At 49.3% G+C, this 22,446-nt stretch overlaps 1 protein-coding gene and 1 long non-coding RNA gene across 10 annotated transcripts in view; one reads left to right on the top strand and one right to left on the bottom strand.

Annotated features, from left to right (window-relative positions):
* Positions 1 to 1,214: 1,214 nt before the first annotated feature.
* Positions 1,215 to 7,141, bottom strand: LOC122444701. Its single transcript, XR_006270339.1, has 3 exons — positions 6,945 to 7,141; positions 2,749 to 2,951; positions 1,215 to 1,288 (listed from the first exon to the last, which is right to left on the bottom strand). It is a non-coding gene; the product is annotated as an uncharacterized LOC122444701 (long non-coding RNA).
* TMEM44 (transmembrane protein 44) overlaps positions 6,070 to 22,446 on the top strand; it is a 48,711-nt gene continuing 32,334 nt past the window's right edge. For 8 of the 9 annotated variants that reach the window (XM_043473318.1, XM_043473322.1, XM_043473323.1 and 5 more), the window contains exons 1-8: positions 6,070 to 7,033; positions 9,477 to 9,603; positions 11,417 to 11,510; positions 12,605 to 12,771; positions 12,978 to 13,064; positions 16,473 to 16,643; positions 19,478 to 19,618; positions 21,240 to 21,344. In XM_043473318.1, coding sequence (XP_043329253.1) covers positions 6,879 to 7,033; positions 9,477 to 9,603; positions 11,417 to 11,510; positions 12,605 to 12,771; positions 12,978 to 13,064; positions 16,473 to 16,643; positions 19,478 to 19,618; positions 21,240 to 21,344 — 1,047 coding nt within the window. In that variant the 5' untranslated portion in view covers positions 6,070 to 6,878. The remainder of the gene's footprint in view (positions 7,034 to 9,476; positions 9,604 to 11,416; positions 11,511 to 12,604; positions 12,772 to 12,977; positions 13,065 to 16,472; positions 16,644 to 19,477; positions 19,619 to 21,239; positions 21,345 to 22,446) is intronic. The other variant, XM_043473326.1, reaches the window with a different exon arrangement.

Below are 22,446 nucleotides of genomic sequence, written 5' to 3' on the forward strand. Positions count from 1 at the left end.
GGTTAGCCTTCTCCCATTTAGTTGTTTGGGCACCTTTGTGGAAAATCAAGCATAAATGTGAGGGCATTTCTAGAGATGTACCTTTGAGAAGTCAAACGTTCGTGAGTGGATAACAACTGTCAATAGTATTGGAATCAGTTTTCTAGCAAGTACAGCTTGTAAGAGATGGATGTCTCTGCAGGTGCCCCCCCACCCCCCCCACACACACACTCCACATCCCTCGGCATCATGGCGTCCACCTTCCTGCAGCCCAGCTCCTGTACAGGCTGACAGCTTGCCACAAGCCCTGTGTTCCCTGCTTTCCCACAGGAGGACTTTTCTGGCACCCCAGAAGCTTGCTCAGCCCTCACAAAGAGCAGCTTGGAAGTGCAGGAGGTTGAAGCCCCACAGGGTAACCCCCAACCAGTAAGGAGTGGGGGCTGGCTGGTAAGTACCCCGGGTTCCTGTCACGCAGCATTCTATGTTTATCACAAGATGCTTTGTGGAACTGAGCCCTATATGCTCATGGTTAAACTATCTTGTTAACTCACCTTTCCTTGCTCTTCTCCCTACCCTGTCTCACTTCGCTTCCTCGCTTCTGCTTCATGGATTTGCCTCCCAAATAAACTAACTGAACCTAAGTCTTTGCTTAGAGTCTAAGGAACCCAAACTGGGACATCCTGAAGGGGAATTTCTGTTTTCACTTTTGCTTCTGCCTGGAGTATGTCTTCCTAAGCTGACTTGAAATTTTTAAATAGTATGCCCACCCTCGTAGAGATTAGTATTCTGAGATTTTCAAAGGGCAGTCATTACCACTTTATGGTTCTTAATTTTTTCCAATATTTTATTACAGGGGACATACCATTCTTTTAAAGCAGAACCTGCTATAGATCTGTCATCTATTTACTTTCAGGAAATTAGAAGGAAGTAAAGTTTTTGTCAAGAAGCCAATAGCAATGTTTTCTTTGTGGGTAAACAGGTAAAACTTGATAGCAGGCCAGAAATCCAAGTGCCACCTTGTTGTATTAGCCCTTTCCCCTCTTCAGTCTTTGTGGAGAAGTGAAAATTGTTTTAAATTTCCACCCTTAAGAGCCATTTGTTGTCTGTGTGTTCAATGTACTGTAATCTAGTTGAGGGTGAGAGGCCGTACAGGAAGGAAAGTGCTTTCAAAAAAGTCTCCAGTTACAAAAAGTAACAGCCATTTTGAGCAATTTAAAATGAAAGACTTACCTGATTCTGTGGTTAAGACTCCTATTCCACTGCAGGGACTGTGAGTTCTATCCTTTGTGGGGCAACATCTCACATGATGCTTGGCATGGCCAAAACAATAACAACAAAATAGTTTATTCCTTTTTTTTTTTTTTTTAAGGCATTATGTTAGCATAAAGTGCTCACACAGTAGTCCCTAAGTAAAATTTTTAAATGTTTTATTAAAAACAAGATTGTACAATGTGTTGATGACAAAGTTCTAAATAGAACTCAGGACCCTAACAATCCTATCACTTGCTTCAATCTCGACTCCAGTTTGTCCACAATGGGACTGTTTAAGATTTGGAATGGCCAGTATTTCAAAATGCATTCTTTAGGGATTTCCTGAGTGATGCAGTGGCTAAGACTCCACACTCCCAATGCTGGAGGCCCAGGTTAGATCCCTGATCAGGGAACTAGATCCCACATGCCTCAACTAAGACCCTGCATGCTGCAACAAAGATCAAAGGTCTTTGCTGCAACTAAGGCCTGGGGTAGCCAAGTAGAGAGAGAAATATACATTTTTTTTAATGCATTATCGTAGAATTAATTTCTACATAGCAGGTAAATTGATGAACTTTTTTTATGTTATTGTTTGAGGAGTAGCCACAAGCTCTTTCTCTATATAATGCATTTTATGAGAACATTGACAGGAGACAGTGTGTCCTCAGAAGAGAAAAGCTGTTGAACTGCTCACCCGCCCACAGCCACCTCCCCCTGCCCAGCCCCACCCGCTTCACAGGCAGTTGGGATTTATGGCCCGATTGGCTGCCCACTCCTGCAAGACTGGTCAGCCTGCTGCAGCCCTTCCTTCTTTAGGACAATGCCCGTGGCTGCAGTGCCTCTGCCAACAGGATGTGCTTACGAGCTGTGTGGGGAGGACGAGTGTTATGATTCCCTTGTTAAATTTTCCTTTTTGTCAAACTGGACAATGGCCAGAAGACATGGCCTGGGAGGAGCCATGTAAAGGAACTGAGTTGCTTCCTGAGGGTGGATCAGGTGGAGAACCCCATGCAAGGTACTGAAAGAATTTGGGAGGGAGGGAGTTGGTTAGAATTCATCATCCTAAGTGTCCCCTACAGGACGGAGTCCTGGCTCCCTTGGGACTGGACCGACTGCCCGTCTCACCCGGCTCTACCTGCTGCAGCATCTCTGCTGCCGCCTGTGCCCAACAGGCCAGCCCTTCCTGCCAGCAGGAGCACCTGATCTCAAAGCTCAGCTCATGCGTTTCTTGAAAGCCTTCCCTAGTGTACTCACACACACAATACTAGGTATTGTTAGAGCATTTCCAGTATGTTCTTAAGTACATATCACTCTCTGGCCTGTTTAAAAATCAATATTTTCATTCCATATGTATTTTCCTTACTATGTGCCAAGCACCGAGTTGCAGAGACAGATACGAACTCAACCATGGCAGGGCGCTCACAGCCTGCTAGAAAGACAACACTTAGCATGCTTGAAAGTCCCTAACAGAGGAGTAGAGCAGGCACTGGACCCCTCAGGACCAAGATGCCCAATCACCTGTGAGGGAATACCATCCTGGTGGAGCAGGTTTGGAAAGGAAAATCATCCAGTTTCATTGTAGATGTGCTCAATTAAGACATGCAAGACATGTCACATAGGCAGTTTCTATGTGAGACTGAAGTTTGGGAGTTCTGAGCTGTGGATAATTCCGGAGACCCAGGGGCAGAAGACCGATGCTCCTGGCACATGGTAGAAAAGAACTGAAAAAAAAAGAAAAGAACTGAGCTGTGTCTCCATTAGCTGACGTTCCTTTTCACATTTTCATTGAACCACATTTATATATAATATATATGTATGTATGTATTTAGCTGTGTTGGGTCTTAGTTGTGGTGCAAGGGATCTTTAGTTGCGGCACGTGGGACCTATTTCCCAGACCAGAGCACAGAGCTCCAGCCACTGGATCACCAGGGGAGTCCCTGAACCACATTTGTTTTTAAGTAGATCTGAGGCTCTTCCTGGGAAAGACAGTAACAGTAATAATTGCCACAGTTGGCATGTGCCAGATGCTTTATCTGCAGGATCTCTAATAATCACAGTAACTCTATGGTAGGTACTCTTGTTATCAGTTTACAGGTAAGAATACTCCCGTGCAGAAAGGATCAGCGCTTTACCCAGTCATAGCTGCAAGGAGGCAGAATGTGAATTCCAGTCCAAAATTATCCAAAACCCACACTTTTCTACTGCATCATCCGATGTCCCCAGATATCCAGTGACTGGAAACAGCTCCCCACAGTTTCTCCACCCCAAGCCAGGGCCATCTCATAACCCAGTTTCTCATAAGCATCTCCCAGGAAGCTTGCATAAAACAGTGCAGTTGGCTGGATAATGGCCCCCAAAGATATCAAGTCCTGATCCTTGGAGCCTGTAAATGTTACCTTGTATGAAGAAAGGGTCTTTGCAGGTGTGATTTAGTTAAGGATCTTGAGACAGGGAGATTATTGTGGATTATTTGAGGAGGCTGTAAACAGAATGTCTTTATAAGAGAGAGGCAGAGGGAGATTAAACATAGACGAGGAAAAGGTGATAGAGACACGGAGACAGGAGGTAGAGACTGATTGGAGTGATGCAGCCGCAAGGCAGGGAGTGTTCGAAGCCACCAGATGCTGGAAGAGGGGGGACAACAAAGAGCTGCTCCATTAAAGTGCCAGGGAGTAGGGCAGGCACCAGATACCAGATGCCACTAGGGAATAGGGCAGGCAGCCCAGGAAACACCTTGATTTTCGTCCTGTGACACTGATTGCAGACTCTGGGCCTCCAGGACTGTGTGGGAATGCATTTTTTGTTGCTCTAAACCACGAGATTTGTGATGATTTGTTTCAGCAGACCTAGGACACTAATCCATGTGGATTCCAAGGACATACGCCCAGGGAGCTGGATTTAGTAGGTCTGCTTTTTGAAGGGCAACCAGAGCGATTCTGATACTGACAATCTGTGGGCCACAACACCTCAACGTCTCAGGAAGGGCAACTGTAGGACTTAAACCCTTAAGTGTTAACCACTGGACTGCCAGGGAATTCCCTGAAACAACTTTTAAATTAGGTCCATCTCCCCAGGATTTATGCTGATGCTGAGGGAGAAGGAAACCATAATAAAGACTGAATCAAGTTAAACAGTGGTAATTTCAGGTCTAAACAAAACTGATAGTATAAGGTGATCTTGGGCCTGGTGAAAGGGTGACACCAGACTGCGTGGACAGTCCTCACCTTAGCAAGACAACTAGTGGGATAGATTATTTTGGGATAGACCTGCCTCTGGGAGCTGTAGGCACCAGAGGAACCCAGGATCTAGGTGGCCACCAGTCAGCACTCATGGGTGATTAGATCAAGGCAGAGACGACCATTTGTAAGCACAGAGGAAAACACCGGAAGAACCCACAAAAACCCGGAAGACAAAAACAAAAAGAACCAGAAGACAGAGATTAGACTATGGGTATTTATTGTTTATAGACTATGAGAAACTTGGGTTACATGTATTTTCCCTTTTAATTTATCCCTCTAATCTTGTCTTGCGTGTGTGCATGCTCAGTTGTATTCAACTTTGCAACCTCATGGACAGTAGCCTGCCATGCTCCTCTGTCCATGGGACTCTCCAGGCAAGAATACTGGAGTGGGTTGTCATTTCCTCCTCCAGGCAATCTTCCTCACCCAGGGATCAAACCTGCATCTCCTTCATTCACAGGTGAATTCTTTACCACTGAACCAACCGTCTTAGTTGGCATTAATTTTATATCACTTTGTCTTAATCATTTTACTATTTGAATTTTGGCCCGTTTTGTTTAATATTTTAATTTAATCTCTATTTGCTCAATTGCCTATTTAGTATCTTTCTCTTCTACTGAACTGTAAAGGTAGGTAGGAAGCATGTCTGTTTTTCTCAACAGTGTGTCCCCAGCTCTTAGCACAAAGACTGACAGTGTTCGTTTCTCCTGTGAGTGATCATAGCTTTTAAAGATGAATGAACCAGTGAAACAGCACAGCCACTTTGGTAAACAGTCCAGTAGTTCCTCAAAACTTGAAACACAGAGTCACCATGGGACCCAGCAATTTCACACCCAGGTATATGCCCAAGAGACTGAAAACCTATAGCCACACAAAAACTTGTACACAAATGCTCATAACAGCATTATTCATAATGTCCAAAAAGTGGAAACAATTGTCCATCAAATGATGGAAAGATAAATAAAATGTGGTACATCCATACAGTGGATTATTTTTTAGTCGTGAAAAGAAATGGGGACTTCTCTGGTGGTTCAGGCCCTAAGACTCCGAACTCCCAATGTAGGGGACCCCACTTCAATCCCTGTCAGAGAACTAAATCCCTGCATGGGAATTAGGGAATGGAAGCTCCTAAGTACCGCAACCAAGACCCGGTGCAGTCAAATAAATAACAAAGAAATGACGCACTGATACATGCCACAATGTGGATGAACCTTGAAAACATGATGCTAAGTGAAAGAAGTCAGTCACAAGAAGGTTATCTGTTGGATGATTCCATTTATAAGGAATGTCCAGCATAGACAAATCCATAGAGACAGAAGTTGTCTAGAGCTGGGAGTGCTTGAGGGGGATGGAGAGTAACTAACTGCTAGTGGGTACTAGGTTTTTTGCCAGGTAATGAAAATGTTCTAAAATTAGATAATGATGGTGGCTGCAGCAACTCGGTGGATATGTTAAAAACCACTGACTAGTACACTTTAAAAGGATGAATTTCCTATGGTATATGAATGGGATCGCCATAGAGCTATCTTTAAAAATAAAAAAAGAAACGATACAGTCAAGTCTTTCTTTAAGTTATTAAAATCAACAAGGAAAATTTTTAATTATAATAGTTTATTTTCAAGAAAAATCGTCCTGTGTACTTGAGTTGCCATGTGTCTGAATGGGAGGGGACAGACTGCAAAAATCAGGGGGCTCCCTGACCGCGGGGGTCGCCGCCCAGGAGGACTTCACTTCTGGAGCCCCGCTTGGGCAAATGGTGGGGACGCAGGCTGCACCTACAGCCTCAGAAAAGAGGGTGAGCGAGGATGCCGGGGAGCGCGTGCGATTTCTCTCTCCTGGCCTCCCACCGCACCCTTTGTATCGTGCCGTTTTAACGATCTCACACCTCTTGGGATCACCAGAGTCCAAGCGGCTCGCCAGGAGCCAAGTATGTATTGTTTGGCTCAGGAAATGTGGGGTAATGAAGGTGCCTCCCACTGGGCGGGCAGGTCACTGTATTCCGCTCTGGCCTCCGGTTTGGGGGATGGGTGACAGCGAAGGGGTCCGCGGAGCCGCGCCGCCGCTGTCTGGGGGGCAGGGAGCGCAGCCTTTGTGCTGAGGCTGCTCCGGGCTCCCGCCGCTGGGGGGCGGCCTCCGGCCCGCAGACCCCCGACAATAGCAGGAGTGGTGGGGAGCAGCACGGTTCCGGAAACTTTTCCCTGGAACCTGACCGCCGCCGCCCGCCCCCGGGAGCGCGGAGCTGGGCGCGCCCATCTCCGGCCGGCGGACGGTGTGATCTGGCCGGCCCTGTGCTGCGGAACCGAACACAGAAGGGGGCGTGCGGGGCGGCAGCGCCGGGGCCGCGGGCAGCAAGGGAGGCTGCACGCGGGTCCCTGGCCACGCGGAGGCGCAGGCACCGGACTGGGCGGAATGGAGCCAGCCATGGGGGAGGTCCCCAGCCCCGCACCGGCGCCCGCGCTCTGGGACTGGGACTACCTGGACCGCTGCTTCGCCCGCCACCGTGTCTGCATCTCCTTCGGCCTGTGGATCTGCGCCTCTTCCTGCTGGATCGCCGTTCACGCACTGTAATGGGGACCCGGGCGGCCGCGGGGGGAACGGGGCGCTGGCCCTGCTGACTCGCTCTTGGGAACCTAGAAGGAGGAGGGCAGAAAGGGAGGATGCAAGAGGCAGGACAATTCCAGGGTCGAAAGGAACATTTGCTGTAGACTGAAATCAGATACTTCTTTCCGGATTCCACGAACGAGGAGGCTGGGCTGGGAGCCCACAGGAGGCTGGGTGGTATGGTGGACGGGACCGCGGGCTGGAAGCCGCCAGTCCTGGGTTCTCTTGTCAGCCTTTCCCCCGCTGACTGACTGTGAGCTAGGCGAGCTGTAAAGTCCCTGGGGCTCACTTTTCCTCACATAAATGGGAATGTTAGCACATGGGACCGGCTGGGAGGATCCAATGAGCTAGTGCTGGTAGAGCTCTTCCGAAGTGCTCATTAAACAGCATTATTATTGCTCCCGCACTGCCATCCACCCTTGGCAGAGGACATGGGCCTGTCTCTCAATGTTTCTGGCTTCAGTTTACCCACGGCCCTCCTAGCTGAGAAGGGGAGAGGTAATTATCTAACCCTGGCCACACACTTTGCCCTGGTCTGTCCAACACCTGAAGTGGTCTGGCCGAGTGATCACCATAACCTGGGTTCTAAGGGTGATGTCTGACTAAAGATGGTCTCTAGGTCTTCTGCCACCCTGTTCCAAGCTCTGGAGGATGGTACCCCCCATGTATTCCCTGGGGGGGGGGGGGCAGCCCCCAGGGAGGCTGACACCTGCTTACCTTCACCACTCAATCGTGTTCACAGGTCTGAAGTTGCTGAAGAGAGTCTGCAGGCCATGAATAAGAAAACACTTGGAACATTTGCTGAGGGCCTAGTCCTGCCATCATTAACTCACCAATCCCTGCCACCACCCTGAGAGGCAGGGACTGTCATTGACTCTGTTTAGATGAGGAAGCCTGAGGTTTTACAAGTTAACTAACTTGCCTGAGTGAATGGGGAGAACCGAAACCCCAGGACCTACTGGAAGGGGCAGGCTTGTGAGGGGACTACCCAGATCAGAGGATGGGAACTAAGGAGGCAGTTTACCTGCATTTCACATGTTCCTCACCGCCACCCTCTGAGATGGGTGTTATCAGACACCTTACCCTCTACGAACTAAGTTTGGAGAGTTTACGGAGCTTCTGTGAGAATGCCCACTGGCTGGCCTGAGAGCAGAGCCTCTGCCTTTTCACCTTGCCTCAGCTGTGTAGGGGCTGGATCAGGGCCTGCCCGGGGTCCCTGACCCCTGAGAGCTGGAGAAGTGGCTGAAGAGCATCAGGGCACACACAGGGTCTCCACAAGTGAAGTAGAAGGCCCGCCATTAACTCACCTTTCACCACAGGCCTCAGTTTTCTCTTCTCTCAAATGGGAGGGTTGAAATGAATTATTTCTAACCTGTGTCCAACTCGGAGAGTCTCTGATGTAGAGTCTTCATTCTTGGGCCTTCAGACAGTTTCAGGACTCAAAATTAAGAGTTGACATTCCCACTGGGAGCTTGGGCTTCATCGTGTAGGTCAGGAATGTTTGGGAGCCCAGTAGCCTTCTGTCCTCATAGAATGGTCCCAAGGGCTGACGCTCAGAACTGGCCAAACGGTCCTAATGATGTGGAGTGAGTCCTACCCAATGATTAAAGGAAATGAAACCAGAGCTGCAACTGTGCCTCAGTTTCCCTGTAAAACCTGTAAAAATGTTGGCAGGGAAACAGCTCATACAAAGTATTTCCAAGATCTGACTAATGATGCTGACAAAGAGACATCTGGCCCCTTCCAGCTTGTCCTGCCTTCCTGCACTTATTCCTGGGCGAATGTGGGGGTAGAAAGTGAACAGTAAGGGAGAGAAGCCAGCAGTGGGGGACCCTAGAGGGAGGTCAACCCAAAGTGCCACGGCATCTTTGAGGAATCTTCCCCCCGTGTGTGAAGAACGTGCACCCAAAATGAAATCAATTCAGATGCGGCTGGCAGAAACCGAGCCACCTCACTGCACAGATGGATTAGAAGGATTTCATGTTAATTGCAAAGAAACAAGTTGCCTTTTTCATTTAGGCAATTAACTCTGCTCTGCAGTGAAACTGCAATGATTGGATTACTTTTATAACTCTCCTGTTTCCTTTCAAAAAAATAAAAGCTGACAGCTCGTTTGTCAGTGCTGAGAGGTGGGTCGTAAATTTGAGGCTGCCAGATTGGTAGGGGGAAAGAAAACCTCTTTTGTGAGGCCTGGCTCTTGCTGTGGGCTTGCTGGTCAGAGGCTAGAGTCCTTTCCATCCTTTACTTTTTGCATCTCTAAACTAAGGTCAAAAACACCTGCTGAATATCCAGGGAAGAAAGTGATTCGTAAGGACACAAAGTCACAGCTGCCTTTTTCAGACACCTGCTCTGGGAGCCCAACCTTACATCTCTGTATTCTGTCCACACCCCTGTCTGTCCCCTCAGGCTTCTGTATCTGAGATGTGGGAGGAAATCTGGACGGGACCAGTCAGTGCTGTGGGCTGCGTGCTGCCTCCTGACCAGTTTGTGTGACACCATTGGGGCGATTCTGGCCAAACAGCTCACCATCCAGGTAGGTTGGGACCACAGGTGACAGTGGCTTCTGATTTGTTCCTTTCCCACGTGAAGCAGTTTTGCTCTAGGGCCTGTGCCCCTGCTGGTCTTTCTGCTCCTCCAATAAACATGCAGCTCACTGGTCACCTCCTTCAAGTCTTTGCTCGAAAATCTCCTCTCAATAAGACCTCCTGACCATCTGTTTAAAATTGTGCCTTACCTCTCCCACATCTGCTCCAGACCCCTCATCCTGCTCATTTCCCCCTTAATATACCATCTGCTTTACTTTATTCATTATGTCTACTCCAGGAATTGGTGATGGATAGGGAGGCCTGGCGTGCTGCCATCCATGGGGTCGCAATGAGTTGGACACGACTGAGCTACTGAACTGAACTGAACTGATTCTTTATTGCATGTTAACCCTTACTAGAATGTCAGCTTCATAAGGGCAACAACTTTTATTCAGTGCCGATCCAGCACTTAAAACAGGAGCTGACACATAGTAGATGTCCAATTAAAAAAAAAAAAAAAAAAAGGATGTTTGCTGTTACTGTTTTTTAGAGCCCAGGCACTGTCCCCACTCATTCAGGGGTATCTGAGTCCTTTCTCAGGTGGTGATGTGGGCTTTGGAGCAAGTGAGAAACATTTCGAGTTTTTCCCAAGTCTGGGCCCTTAAACAAATCTGTGTAGAAAGGGGCCTGTCTTGAAAGCCTGTCTTGAAACACGTATCCCAAGGAAGAAGGACCTGTGGGCCCCACTTAAGGGGGCTGGTCCTGGCCTTTTGCCACCCAGGGAGATGTGAAGGAGGGCGGCCTGGTGTTCAGACACAGATTTGGAGAGTTCTAGACCCTGCTGTCAGCAGCATTCTATCAGAAACAAATCACCTTTCATTTTGGAGGCAATTCTCACTAGCTGATAGACGATAATGAAGTTCAGCTCGAGTCTGATAATAATAGCTGATGTTTATTAAATAGTAAGGGCTTTTCATATATTAACTCACTTAATCCTTAAATTATGGGTGCTCACATCATCCCTGTTTACACCATGAGGTGTAAAAGAGGTGTGGAGAGGTGTAGAGAGGTTAAATAACCCTGCTAAAGTCATTCTCTTATAAGGAACAGTGTGAGGATTCAAACCCCAGAACACATGCTCTTAAGCACTAAATACAGTGGACCCTTGAACAACACGGATTTGAACTGTGTGCATTCACTTATACATGGATTTTTTTCAAATAATACACACTATGGCACCCCATGATCCACGGGTCGTTGAATCTATGGATGCAGAACACCAGATACAGAGGGTCTACTGTAAAGTGACACTCAGAATTTCCACTGCAAAGAAGTCAGCGCCCCAAGCCCTGAGCTGTTCAAGTGTCAACTGTACTGTCAGTAGCTACTGCAAGTTTCAGTAGGTGCATCTTACTCCCCTCCAGTCACTGGCCTAAGCAACTTCCCATGTGTCAGCTCATATCATCAACTTCACACTGAGAGAGGTGCTGTTATTATCCCTGCTTTACAGATGAGGAAACAGAGGCCCTGGGAAGGTCAGTGGCTGGGCCAAAGTTGCACAACAAGACTACGCCGTGCAATGGAAAGTGTGGCAGGCTGGGATCTTGTCCTATCTCTATGATGAACATTTTTATAATGGCTTTGGTCACTTAAGCAAAACCCCATTTCCTCGAATGGAGGTGATAACCAACCTTGATGGAGTTGGAGGCATCCCTGGAAACCCTATTTCGGTGGAACATATGTGGTGGAGGAGATCCAGAACGAGAGGTACTACAGTTGTTGAAAGAGGTTTGAACACCAAGACCTTTCCTTTGCTCGCAGGTCTTTACTGGTGCCTACCTGGCAGCTGCTGACCTGGTGACCTTTGTGTCCGTTCTCTTCCCAGTCTGTGGTTCCAAATTCAAGTCCAGTTCGGGTGAGTGTGCTGCTACCTGTTCCTGACTTCATCGTCCACTCATCTCATTCATCAGCACCTCTCCCTGTCGTGCCCTAGCTGGGCCCCTGCCAGGCACAGATGAATGGGCGAGCTCCCCGGCCTCAGCCAGAGCAGGGAGTCAGGGCGCTAAGAGGCAGTTAGCGCTGCTAGTGAGGGTGTGTGCGCACAGTGGGCCGCAGAGGAGGGGAGGGTCTGCAGGTGTCGGGAGAAGGTGACGCTGGAACTGGGACCGCAGGAAAGGGCTTTCCGGATGAAAGAGCAGCCTGGGAAGAGGTCAGGAAGAAGGAGGGGGCAGGGCGTAGGGGACAGACAGTGATACCCAGCGTGCACGTCCAGGGGCTCCAGGTGAAGCCCCACCGCTTCTGGAAATGGAGTCCAGGAATGGCCTGGACGGCCTCAGGCAGAGCAGGGGCTGGAGGTGACTGAGATGGGATGGGTAGGCTGGGAGTATGTAGGACCAGACATTCCTGACAAGGGGCAGCAACACGCTCGGACCCTTGTCTTAAAAGGAAGTGCTTGCACCAGGGCGTAATGTAAGATGTCCTTGGGCTCAATGCTGCTCAGAGGAGGAATGCACTTTTTGGAATTGTTCAGCAGATGATCTGCCTTCTATTTCAAGAAGACTTGAATAGAAGACGATGCTTCTCCTGCTCACAGTTTTGATGCCTTGGCACCACTCCGCCCCCTCATGGCGCATTCACCAAGCTTGTGCGGGTTCCGCTCAGTGCCAGGCTCTGCGCAGATTCTAGAGCTGCCTGGGCGCAGTGCCTGCCCTTAGGGGGCTCCAGTCTAGGATGAACAGCAGATGTATGTGATAAAGGATAATGCTGACCTGCTTTGAAACATAAAACGACATGAAAGGCTGAGGAAGGGGAGGAGCACCAGGCATGGGGGATGGGGGGAATGAGAGGGCACGACCACAGGCCCTTCAAGAGTGGGCAAGGTCTGGCTTGTGGAACAACGTGGGAGCCCGCCCTGGCCTCGTGGCTGGGGTCAACACCAGTTCTTCCCACACGGCTGTCTGTCGGGTTCCAGATCCTGGCAGCTGAGCAGGATCTTGGTGTCTGGCGCAGGTCGGGGCTCCCGGGAGAGGAAGAGGAGGCGGCAGCTCCGGGCCAGCGTGTTTGCCCTGGTCTTGCCACTGAGCCTGGGCCCGGGCTGGGCTCTGTGGGCCGCCGTCCCGAGGGCTTCAGGCCGCGACCGAGGGCCACAGCGGAGGCTGCTGGGCATCCTGGTGCAGGTGAGGCCAGGCCTGCTCGGGCTGGGGGAAGGGGGTATGATGTCGGGGAATGTGGGTCCCTCCCCTCCACACAGTCCCAACTAGTATCCGGGGGGTGGGGGTCAGGCTTACGCTTTGCTGGGAAGAACCACCTTAAAGCAGGACAAGGCAGGCCTAGAGTGCCTGGGCGTCTCCCCAGGGTGCTGAGTGCATCACTGTTCCCACAGGACAATACGGAAATCCTCGGCTTCCTGCTGGGTGGCATCGCGGCCTTGGGCGCCTGGGTTTCCCGGATCCCCCCACTCTCCAGAATCGTGAGCCTGGGGCTGGGGCCGTGGGTCACCCCTGCAGGTCTTAGGGCATCTGGGACCATCCTCCCAGTTCCAGGTCACTGGGGTGGAGAGGTGGTGTCCCCGTGTGCACAGCCGTGTCTGTATGTATGTGGTGGGGGGGATATGTGTGTGTGTGTATATGTGTGCAGGCCAGAGGACAGCTGGCCCCAGGCTCCGGGGATCCTGAGGCTCACAGCAGGAGAGCTCTGTGTTCACTCCATTTCTTGTGGCAAATGAGAAGCAGGCTCTCAGGAAGGAGCCCTGGGTTTGGATGAACAAGCATCCTATTAAGGAACGAAAAGGTTTGAGGTTTTAGAAGATAGGATTGTTCAGCTCCAGGGCTCTTTATATTCGAGCGTGTCTTGTTGGCAGATATTTTCCCTGTGTCTGGGGTAGAGGAAGCCCTGTGTTGGCCACTCCCCTGGGGGAAACAGACATGACTTGAGATGCCCTGCTTGCCCTTGGCGAGCTCAGTCTCAAGAAGACACAGAAATGGAAAACAAGGTGTTCGAATGCTCTTAGAAAGAGAATCAAATGTTTGGGGTTTTGGAAAAGAGGGAGAGAAACCTCTGCGTTGTGCAAATGAATGAGGGTGCAGACTGTTGACACCACTGGGTGCTGGGGGAGTCCGGGTCGGCAGGATGGTAGGGTGGGGCCTGAGGAGCAGAGGTGAGCGGAAGCACTAGGGGCAGAGGAGAGCGCAGGGAAGGCCGCCAAGGCAAGAGGGCACCTGCAAGAGAGCCACATATTACGCAACCCCAGAAATGTGTCAGCCCATCCTTTAGTCTTAAAACGGTCACTTGCCCAAGAGCACTGTGGTTTTTTTATATTAATTTATTTATTCTGCTGGGCCGGGTCTTAACTGCAGCACTCAGGATCTTCGATCTTTTTTACGGTGTGTAGGATCTTTAGTTGTGGCATGCAAACTGTTAGTTGCAGCATGTGGGATCTAGTTCCCTGACCAGGGATCGAACTGGGGCCCGCTGCACTGGGAGTGCAGAGTCTTAGCCACTGGACCGCCAGGGAAGTCTCAGCGCTGTGATTTAATAGCAGTTCCAGGAGAACAGGATTTGGGGATGTCGGGGTCTTAGTTGAGCGCTCTGAGAGCTGCAGCTTGAAACCTCCCAGGGCACCCGGCCTCCTCAGCAAAGGTGTGATCTCCAGATCAATGGAGGTGAGCATGGGGAGCACTGTGCTCAGTTCAGCCCCCCTGGGAGGGGTCTCCAGGGTAGTGTGGGGGCTGGGAAGCTGTGTCACATGACAACCTTTGAAGGAACTGCTGTGGTGCCCTGGCCACCTGTATTATAAAAGTTTCCTTCGCCTGCCGTAACAAAGTGTCACAACTGGGAACAACAGAAATGTATTGTCTTTACGTCTCAGGGGCCAGAGTCCCGACCCCAAAGTGTCAGGGCCATGCTCCCTCTGAAGGCCCTAGAGAGGGATCTGTTCCAGGCCCTTCTCCAAGCTTCTGCTAGTTCCCTGACTGGTGGCAGCACAACTCCAGGATTTGTGTGGTGTTCTCTGTGTGTGTGTATGTGTGTGTGTGTGCGCACGTGTGCACGTACACATGCACGCACCAATGCATGTAGTCTTCACGTGGCCTTTTCTCCATACATTCCTATATCTGACTTTCACCTTGTCATAAGGACGTAGTCATCTTGGATTAGGACTCATCCTAACAACCTCAGCTTAACTTGATCATCTACAAAGACCCTACTTCTAAATAAGGCTACATTTACTAGCTCTGGGAGTTGGACTCCAATGTCTTTTTAGGGAAACTCAATCCAACCCATAACACCAGCCCCCCTAAAATACCCCAAGCCAACCCCACCTCTGGGTCCCTCCCTCTGCTTCATTTTCTTGATCGCATTTATCACAGCCTGAAATTGGCTCCTTTAGCTATTTGCCGAGTGGCTGCCTGGTTCCCCAGCAGAGGGTGGGCACCGTGAGAGCAGTGGCCCTCTCTGTGTTACTTCTGGCTGTGTGCCGGACATCTGGGGTCTGCCCAGGGTCGTGCCAGCAGACACTTCTCACTTAGCGACTGTATCTGGCCTAGAAAATAGGGAGTTCATGGATACAGGAAATGGAGGGCTGTCTTGGGGCAGAAAGAGTAGCCTTGTTCTCTGCGGTCTCAGTGATCAGAACCAAGACCAGAACCAATAATCAGCAGGTTACTGGGAGGGCCACTTCCCATTCAGTGAGAAGAAGACTCCGTGGGTTAGACACTTTGCAGTGGCTGGCATGTTGAGGGCAATCGGTATTGTTATTCCTGCTTTAGTAAGTAGTGAGCTCCTCATCACTAGAGGCATTCAAGCCAGATGACCCCTTGGCAAGAAGATAGAGGGAGATTGCATTGGGACTGATCTGGGTAATCTTAGAGGGCCTGCCAGCCCTGAGTGTGTCTGGTCCAGTGAACAAAAGCCCAGAGCTAGGGTTCCCTCATTAGGAAGAAAGCCAGCAGGATTGGGGTGCAATGGGAAGCTGAGCCAGCATGGCCTCAGACCCTGGATCCCCCAGAAGCTGCCTCTAACTTACCCCTGGTGGGGTCGCTGAGCCGCAGTCTGGCTGGGTAGCTTTGGTGGGAGAAGATCCCATTTTTCCAGGGGCAAGTCCTTGAATGAGACAAGGGATTTGAAACATGCTCCGATCAGTAGAGCACTGTGCTAACATGGGGAATCGTTGCTGCTGCAGGAGCAGCCGAGGCATGGCCCACTTCCAGCCCCCAGCACAGATTTGGTTCAGAGTTGGTGGTCCCAGGAAGAGAAGGGTCAGGGCTTGGCTCTCCATAACTCTATCTTCCTCATGCTTGCCCCACTGAAATTCACAGGCCCCTGCCCAGTGCCAGGTGCCAGGGCACTGAGATGGTGAGGCCCTCAGCCCTGCTCTGAGGAGCTCTCTTTCTGCTGGGCAGACAGATATGTAAGCAGCTAAGTCATGATCAGGGTGAAAGGCACTCCAGTAGAGGGATATGTCAGTTGTGAGGGACCCAGAAGAGGGCATTACTTGCTCCCCTTAGGGTGGAGGCGGCAAGGAATAATTTCCCAGAGTTGATTTTAAGCCAGGTTCTGAGAGATGAATAGGAGTTCACCAGACAAAGGGGGCAACTTTTTTTTTTTGGCCTTGGCTCATGGTTTGCGGAATCCTAGGTCCTTGACCAGGGATTGAACCTGTGTCCCCTGCAGTGAAAGCGTGTGGTCCACCAGACTGCCAGGGAATTCCTGGAAGCAGCTTGAAGCCCAATGGAAACAACACCTTTGGGCGCTGGCATTGGCCAGAGGGCTTGCCTTCCAACCTCTCACATCAAGGGCCCTGGGTCTTAGAATCAACTGAAGGGAGCTGGGCGAGGTGGCAGTGCTCCTCCCAGCCCAGCCCCTTCCTCTCTCTGCCCAGTGCCGGGGTAAGACATTTCCGTCCATCCACCTGTGGACCCGGTTCCTGTCAGCCCTGGCCGGTCTCCTCTACGCCTCGGCCATCGTGGCCCATGACCGGCGGCCTGAGTACCTGCTGCGGGCCACGCCCTGGTTCCTGACCTCGCTCGGCCGCGCGGCGCTGGACCTGTCTGTATCCATCCCGGGTCCCGGGGTGTCCTGTGTCTCCTCTCCCCTCTGCCCCACCACGCCCTCCTACCCTCTTGGTAGAAGGAATTCTTTCTCAGTGGCCAGGGTGGTGGTTTGAAGCCTAGGGCAGGCAGACACAATTGCAGCATGCAATTCTGTATTTTTTTCCTTTTTTTTTTTTTATAATAAGAAGTATCTCTTGACTGGAGCTCTGTGAGACCGCAGAGGGAATGTGAACTTCTTGGCCCTGGGCTCAGAGAAGAGCTGGCTCCTGTCTCCATGCTGCTCCCCACTGCGTCGGCCCCACCCTCTGTGAACCTGTTTTCTTACCTTCGCCTTGTCTTTCTCAGGGGCTGGGGAGGGCTTTGCGAGCCGACCTGGCCTGCACAGCTGATCCTGCACCTTCTGTCCTCTTTTTTTTTTCCATTTATTTTTATTAGTTGGAGGCTAATTGCTTTACAATATTGTAGTGGTTTTTGTCATACATTGACATGAATCAGCCATGGATTTATATGTATTCCCCATCTCGATCCCCCCTCCCACCTCCCTCTCTACCCGATCCCTCTGGGTCTTCCCAGTGCACCAGGCCCGAGCACTTGTCTCATGCATCCAGCCTGGGCTGGTGATCTGTTTCACCATAGATAGTATACATGTTTCGATGCTATTCTCTCAAAACATCCCACCCTCACCTTCTCCCACAGAGTCCAAAAGTCTGTTCTGTACATCTGTGTCTCTTTTTCTGTTTTGCATATAGCGTTATCATTACCATCTTTCTAAATTCCATATATATGTGTTAGTATACTGTATTGGTCTTTATCTTTCTGGCTTACTTCACTCTGTATAATGGGCTCCAGTTTCATCCATCTCATAGAACTGATTCAAATGAATTCTTTTTAATGGCTGAGTAATAATCCATGGTGTATATGTACCACAGCTTCCTTATCCATTCATCTGCTGATGGGCATCTAGGTTGCTTCCATGTCCTGGCTATTATAAACAGTGCTGCGATGAACATTGGGGTGCACGTCTCTCTTTCAGATCTGGTTTCCTCAGTGTGTATGCCCAGAAGTGGGATTGCTGGGTCATATGGCAGTTCTAATTCCAGTTTTCTAAGAAACCTCCACACCGTTCTCCATAGTGGCTGTACTAGTTTGCATTCCCACCAACAGTGTAAGAGGGTTCCCTTTTCTCCACACCCTCTCCAGCATTTATTGCTTGTAGACTTTTGGATAGCAGCCATCCTGACTGGCGTGTAATGGTACCTCATTGTGGTTTTGATTTGCATTTCTCTGATAATGAGTGATGTTGAACATCTTTTCATGTGTTTGTTAGCCATCTGTATGTCTTCTTTGGAGAAATGTCTGTTCAGTTCTTTGGCCCATTTTTTGATTGGATTATTTATTTTTCTGGAATTGAGCTGCAGGAGTTGCATGTATATTTTTGAGATTAATCCTTTGTCTGTTTCTTCATTTGCTATTATTTTCTCCCAATCTGAGGGCTGTCTTTTCACCTTGCTTATAGTTTCCTTTGTTGTGCAAAAGCTTTTAAGTTTCATTAGGTCCCATTTATTTATTTTTGCTTTTATTTCCAATATTCTGGGAGGCGGGTCATAGAGGATCCTGCTGTGATTTATGTCAGAGAGTGTTTTGCCTATGTTCTCCTCTAGGAGTTTTATAGTTTCCGGTCTTACATTTAGATCTTTAATCCATTTTGAGTTTATTTTTGTGTATGGTGTTAGAAAGTGTTCTAGTTTCATTCTTTTACAAGTGGTTGACCAGTTTTCCCAGCACCACTTGTTAAACAGGTTGTCTTTTTCCCATTGTATATCCTTGCCTCCTTTGTCAAAGATAAGGTGTCCATAGGTTCGTGGATTTCTCTCTGGGCTTTCTATTCTGTTCCACTGATTTTCTGTCCTCTTTGATGCTGGAGCCTGGGGTGGATGTTGCCCAATGTGCTGACACCCCAGTGACCTTGGTGTGAGGGCCTCAAGGGCACGCTAAGCTCAGACAATGGAGGGTGGAGATGCTGACAGTGGATAACACCTCTGCTGGCGAGGGAGTGTGTGAAAAAACCCTGTGGATTTAGCAGAAACAGTTTCAAAAACGATTTCTCACCTACTGTTTGAGTCTCCCAGGGTTGCCATAACACATCGCCACAAACTCGATGGCCTAAGCCAAAGGAATTTATTATCTCAGCTCTGGAGACCAGAAGCCCCAAGTCCAGACGGGGCCACACTCTCTCCAAAGGTTCAAAGAGAGAGTCTTGCCCTGCCTTTTCCGGCTTCAGGTGGGCTCCTGGGGTGCCTTGGTTCCTGGCAGCATAATTCCCATTTCTGCCTCTATCTTCACGTGGCCCTTTTCCTTTTGTGTATCTCTGCTTTTCCTCGAAAGTTCCTGTTGTGGGACTTACCTTAGCCGCCCTAGTCCACTGCCAACCTCATCTTAACTAATTCTTGATATCAGCAAAGACCCTGTCTCCAAATAAAGTCACATTCTGAGGTTCTGGGTGGATATGAATCTGGAGAGGACGCTCTTCAACCCACTAGGTGTACCATCCTTCCTCAGCCGAGGAAGATGGTTTTCACAATCCTTTGGTTTAACAAGTATTCACCAAGTGAATAGAGCACCTGGCTGGGTGGTGGGCCCTGGGGGAACAGAGAGAATTTCACCTGGCTCTGTCATCAGATGGTCTCGTGTCTGTTCTGGGGCCTACCCTGGCAGGATGATTCTGGGGAGTGAGGACGTCACTCTAGGGTGGAGCCCTCGGGCTGCCAAGGTGAAGGCAGCATCAGGCAACTGAAGTTCTCCGCTTCCTTGAACCTTAACTCCCACTTCTCAGATCATTTTCCTTTCCTGCGTGATGAAGAGCAAGATGAGGCAGGTCTTCGGATTTTCCTCTGAAGCAGGAGAGAACCCCGACACCCAAGCCCTTCTGACCTGTGCAGAGAAGGAGGAAGAAAACCAGGAGGCAATGACCGAGGCAAGGTCTCCCAGCTGGACGGGGCCAACTGGTGTCTGCGCCCAGCATGGGCAGAGGTGGAGAGCCTTGCCAGGGCCCAGCCTGGGAGTCTGGGGGTCCCTCCGGTGTGGGCCCGCCAGTCACTTTAAAGAACTACTGTTATGCCCAATGCTGAGTGCCCTGAGAAAATAGGATCCTCTGTTTTTCCAAATACAAAATATTTTTAAAGTTTTTTTTTTTTTAATCGCTATATAAACTTGAACATTTTTTAGCAATGTAGATAAAACAGCCAAATGTCCACTTATGCTATTTGGTAATTTACACACATATTGAAGTTCACTTACTATATAAATTAATACTTGAGTTTAGAAGTAATGTGTTTTTTGCCCTCATTTAGTAAAAACTTATGTTCCTACTTTTTGCATGCATTTGACATGCACAGCATCACCACCAATAACACAACTTTTTAAAAAGATGATATTGCTAAAAAGCTGATTTTTAAAGTGTTGCTTACAATAAGATCCACCGTTTACAATTATGTCATATCTGTAAATGTGTCTGTCTCTGTCTTTACTGATTTAATCAGGTGACTCCTGTAAGTAAAGAGAACTATGCTAACTGAGGGAGTTTGTCTTTGTCAGAAGTCCTTGGCTGCAAATAATTGAGCAAGTACCTCATGATAATAAGAGAGTTTGTTTAGACTTGAACATAAACAGCTCCCTCTTTTCTAAGATAATTTTTTCAGGAAAAAAAAAAATCTAGTCTCCTATGTAGACTCCTCACTATTCTCATTTCTTTCAGAGTGGAAATGAGACTCCTTGTGAGTGAGCCAGGTGCACTCCTCCAAATGTTCTAGGTTTAATGGCATAATCTGACTGAATTAATGAAATAGGAGATAGCGTATAGGTATGGCCAAGCTAAAAGTGGTGATATAGGTTCTTGGACCAAAGATCCAAGCTCCCAGGAAGGCTCTAATGGATGTTATTTTCATTCCATTCTGGAATCTGTTATGAAATTATATTCCAAAAGGGAGCTAAAATATTTCAAGAGAGCCTCATGTGTTTAGTGTTCTGAAGAGAGGAAGTAGAGCCTTCACCATCTCTTCAGCAGTCTTTACTGCTCTGGTTCTCAAAGTGTGGTCCTTGGACTAGCATCGCCCAAGAACTTGTTAGAAATGCAAGTTCTAGGGTCCACCAAGCTCTACCAAAACACAGCTCAAGGTGTTTTAATAAGTCCTCTTGGTGCTTCTGATGCACAGTAAAGTTCGAGAACCACTTCTTCTAAAAGCATTTGTTTAGCACCCCCTTAAGTGGTCTCTCAGCTTTGCCAAACTTTATAATTGTCTGGGGAGCTTTTAAACTCTCCAGGTCACTTCCACACTGGTTAAATCAGAATGTTTGGGGTTAAAAGCTAAACATTAGCTGTTTTTTAAGAAGCCCAGGTAGTTCCACTGTGCAGCAAAGTTTTGGACCCACCCACCTTCTGTGACATCAAAGAGATAAGATACATCTTATAGGAAGTAGAAAGTGAGATGTGCCATAAAAGAACAGAAAAAATACTGTAGGGATTCTTTTGAAGAAAATGGAATCCTGTTGTTAGAAAGTGTCTCCTTCCTTTTTGTCTTCCTGTCTCCTCTTGAAAGAACTCGGATTGGGTGCCGCTCACCACACTCCCACACTGCAAGCCGCTCAAGAGGATGGCAGCCATCAGTCGCTACATGGAGCTGACCATTGAACCGGTGCAGCAGGTAAGCGGCCGTGAGCCACAGCCGGGTGCCCAGAAGGGTGGGGGATGGTCATGGGAGGCTTCTTGAAGAGGTGACGCTTTAGCTGCAGGAGGGGCAGAATGAATCAGGAAAGCATGTAAAAAAGAGGAAAGAGCTTTTGAAGGCCTTGGTAGGCAGGAGGTGGTCAGATGAAGTGGAGCTGGGAAGATGAAAAGGTGGCGAAGAGACAAGGGTGAGATGGTCACGGTGTGGAAGCTGACCATGATCCTGAGGATAATGGGAGTCCAGGAGACTTCAGGACTAGAGACTCAGGGTCAGACATGCATTTTAGAGCCATCACTCAGGCCATGTTGGGGGCAGATTGGAGCGAGGAGCCTAGAGATAAGGGGGTCAGTAAGGGAAGCTGCAAGTCCGGGAAAGAGCTGGTGCGGCCTGAACCAAGGTCAGAGCTGATGGAGACGCAGAGCTTCAGTGGAGTCAGTGGGTAGAGCAGTGAGGGTATGGGGTGACTCCCGGGGTTCTGGCCTGTTCGTGGGGCCCTCAGGAGGAGGAGGGCTGGAGAAAAGACTGAAAAAGGTGGTAAGACATCCACTTCATGTCCCATACCCCACTAAGATGTTCCTGTCGAGGCTACAGTGACCTCCCTGTTGCTAAATCCTGGGATAATTTCCGTCCTAGCTGAGAGTCAATTCATTCAGCCACCCATTTCTTCCAGTTTCTGGTGCCCTCCTTGTCCTTGTTTTTCCGACTCCCTCGCTCCTGCAGGCTCCTCCCGGCGAGCCTGACTTCAAGGTTGCAGTACCCCAACTCCGCCTCAGGAGGGCTCCCTTCTCTGATCCCATAGCCCCACCTGCCTGCTCTTGTGATCTCCCCTGCCTGTGTCTCCATCCTTTTCAGTCTTGGCTGCCCGACTACCCCTTCATTGTCACCACATGGCATCTCACACATGCCGTGTCCAATAGGGAATTCTGGATTTCCATGCCCAGACCGGCTTCTGCTCCTCTCCCTATCTTCCTCATGTCAGTGCAATGGGGCAAACCCAGATCCCCCTCTTCCCACCATGTGGTTATGCCCATCTCACCCGTGGGCGAGTCTTGTAAATACTTCATTTAAAGTAAATCCA

This window comes from Cervus canadensis, chromosome 7 (assembly GCF_019320065.1).
Source record: "Cervus canadensis isolate Bull #8, Minnesota chromosome 7, ASM1932006v1, whole genome shotgun sequence".
Taxonomy (NCBI): Eukaryota; Metazoa; Chordata; class Mammalia; order Artiodactyla; family Cervidae; genus Cervus; species Cervus canadensis.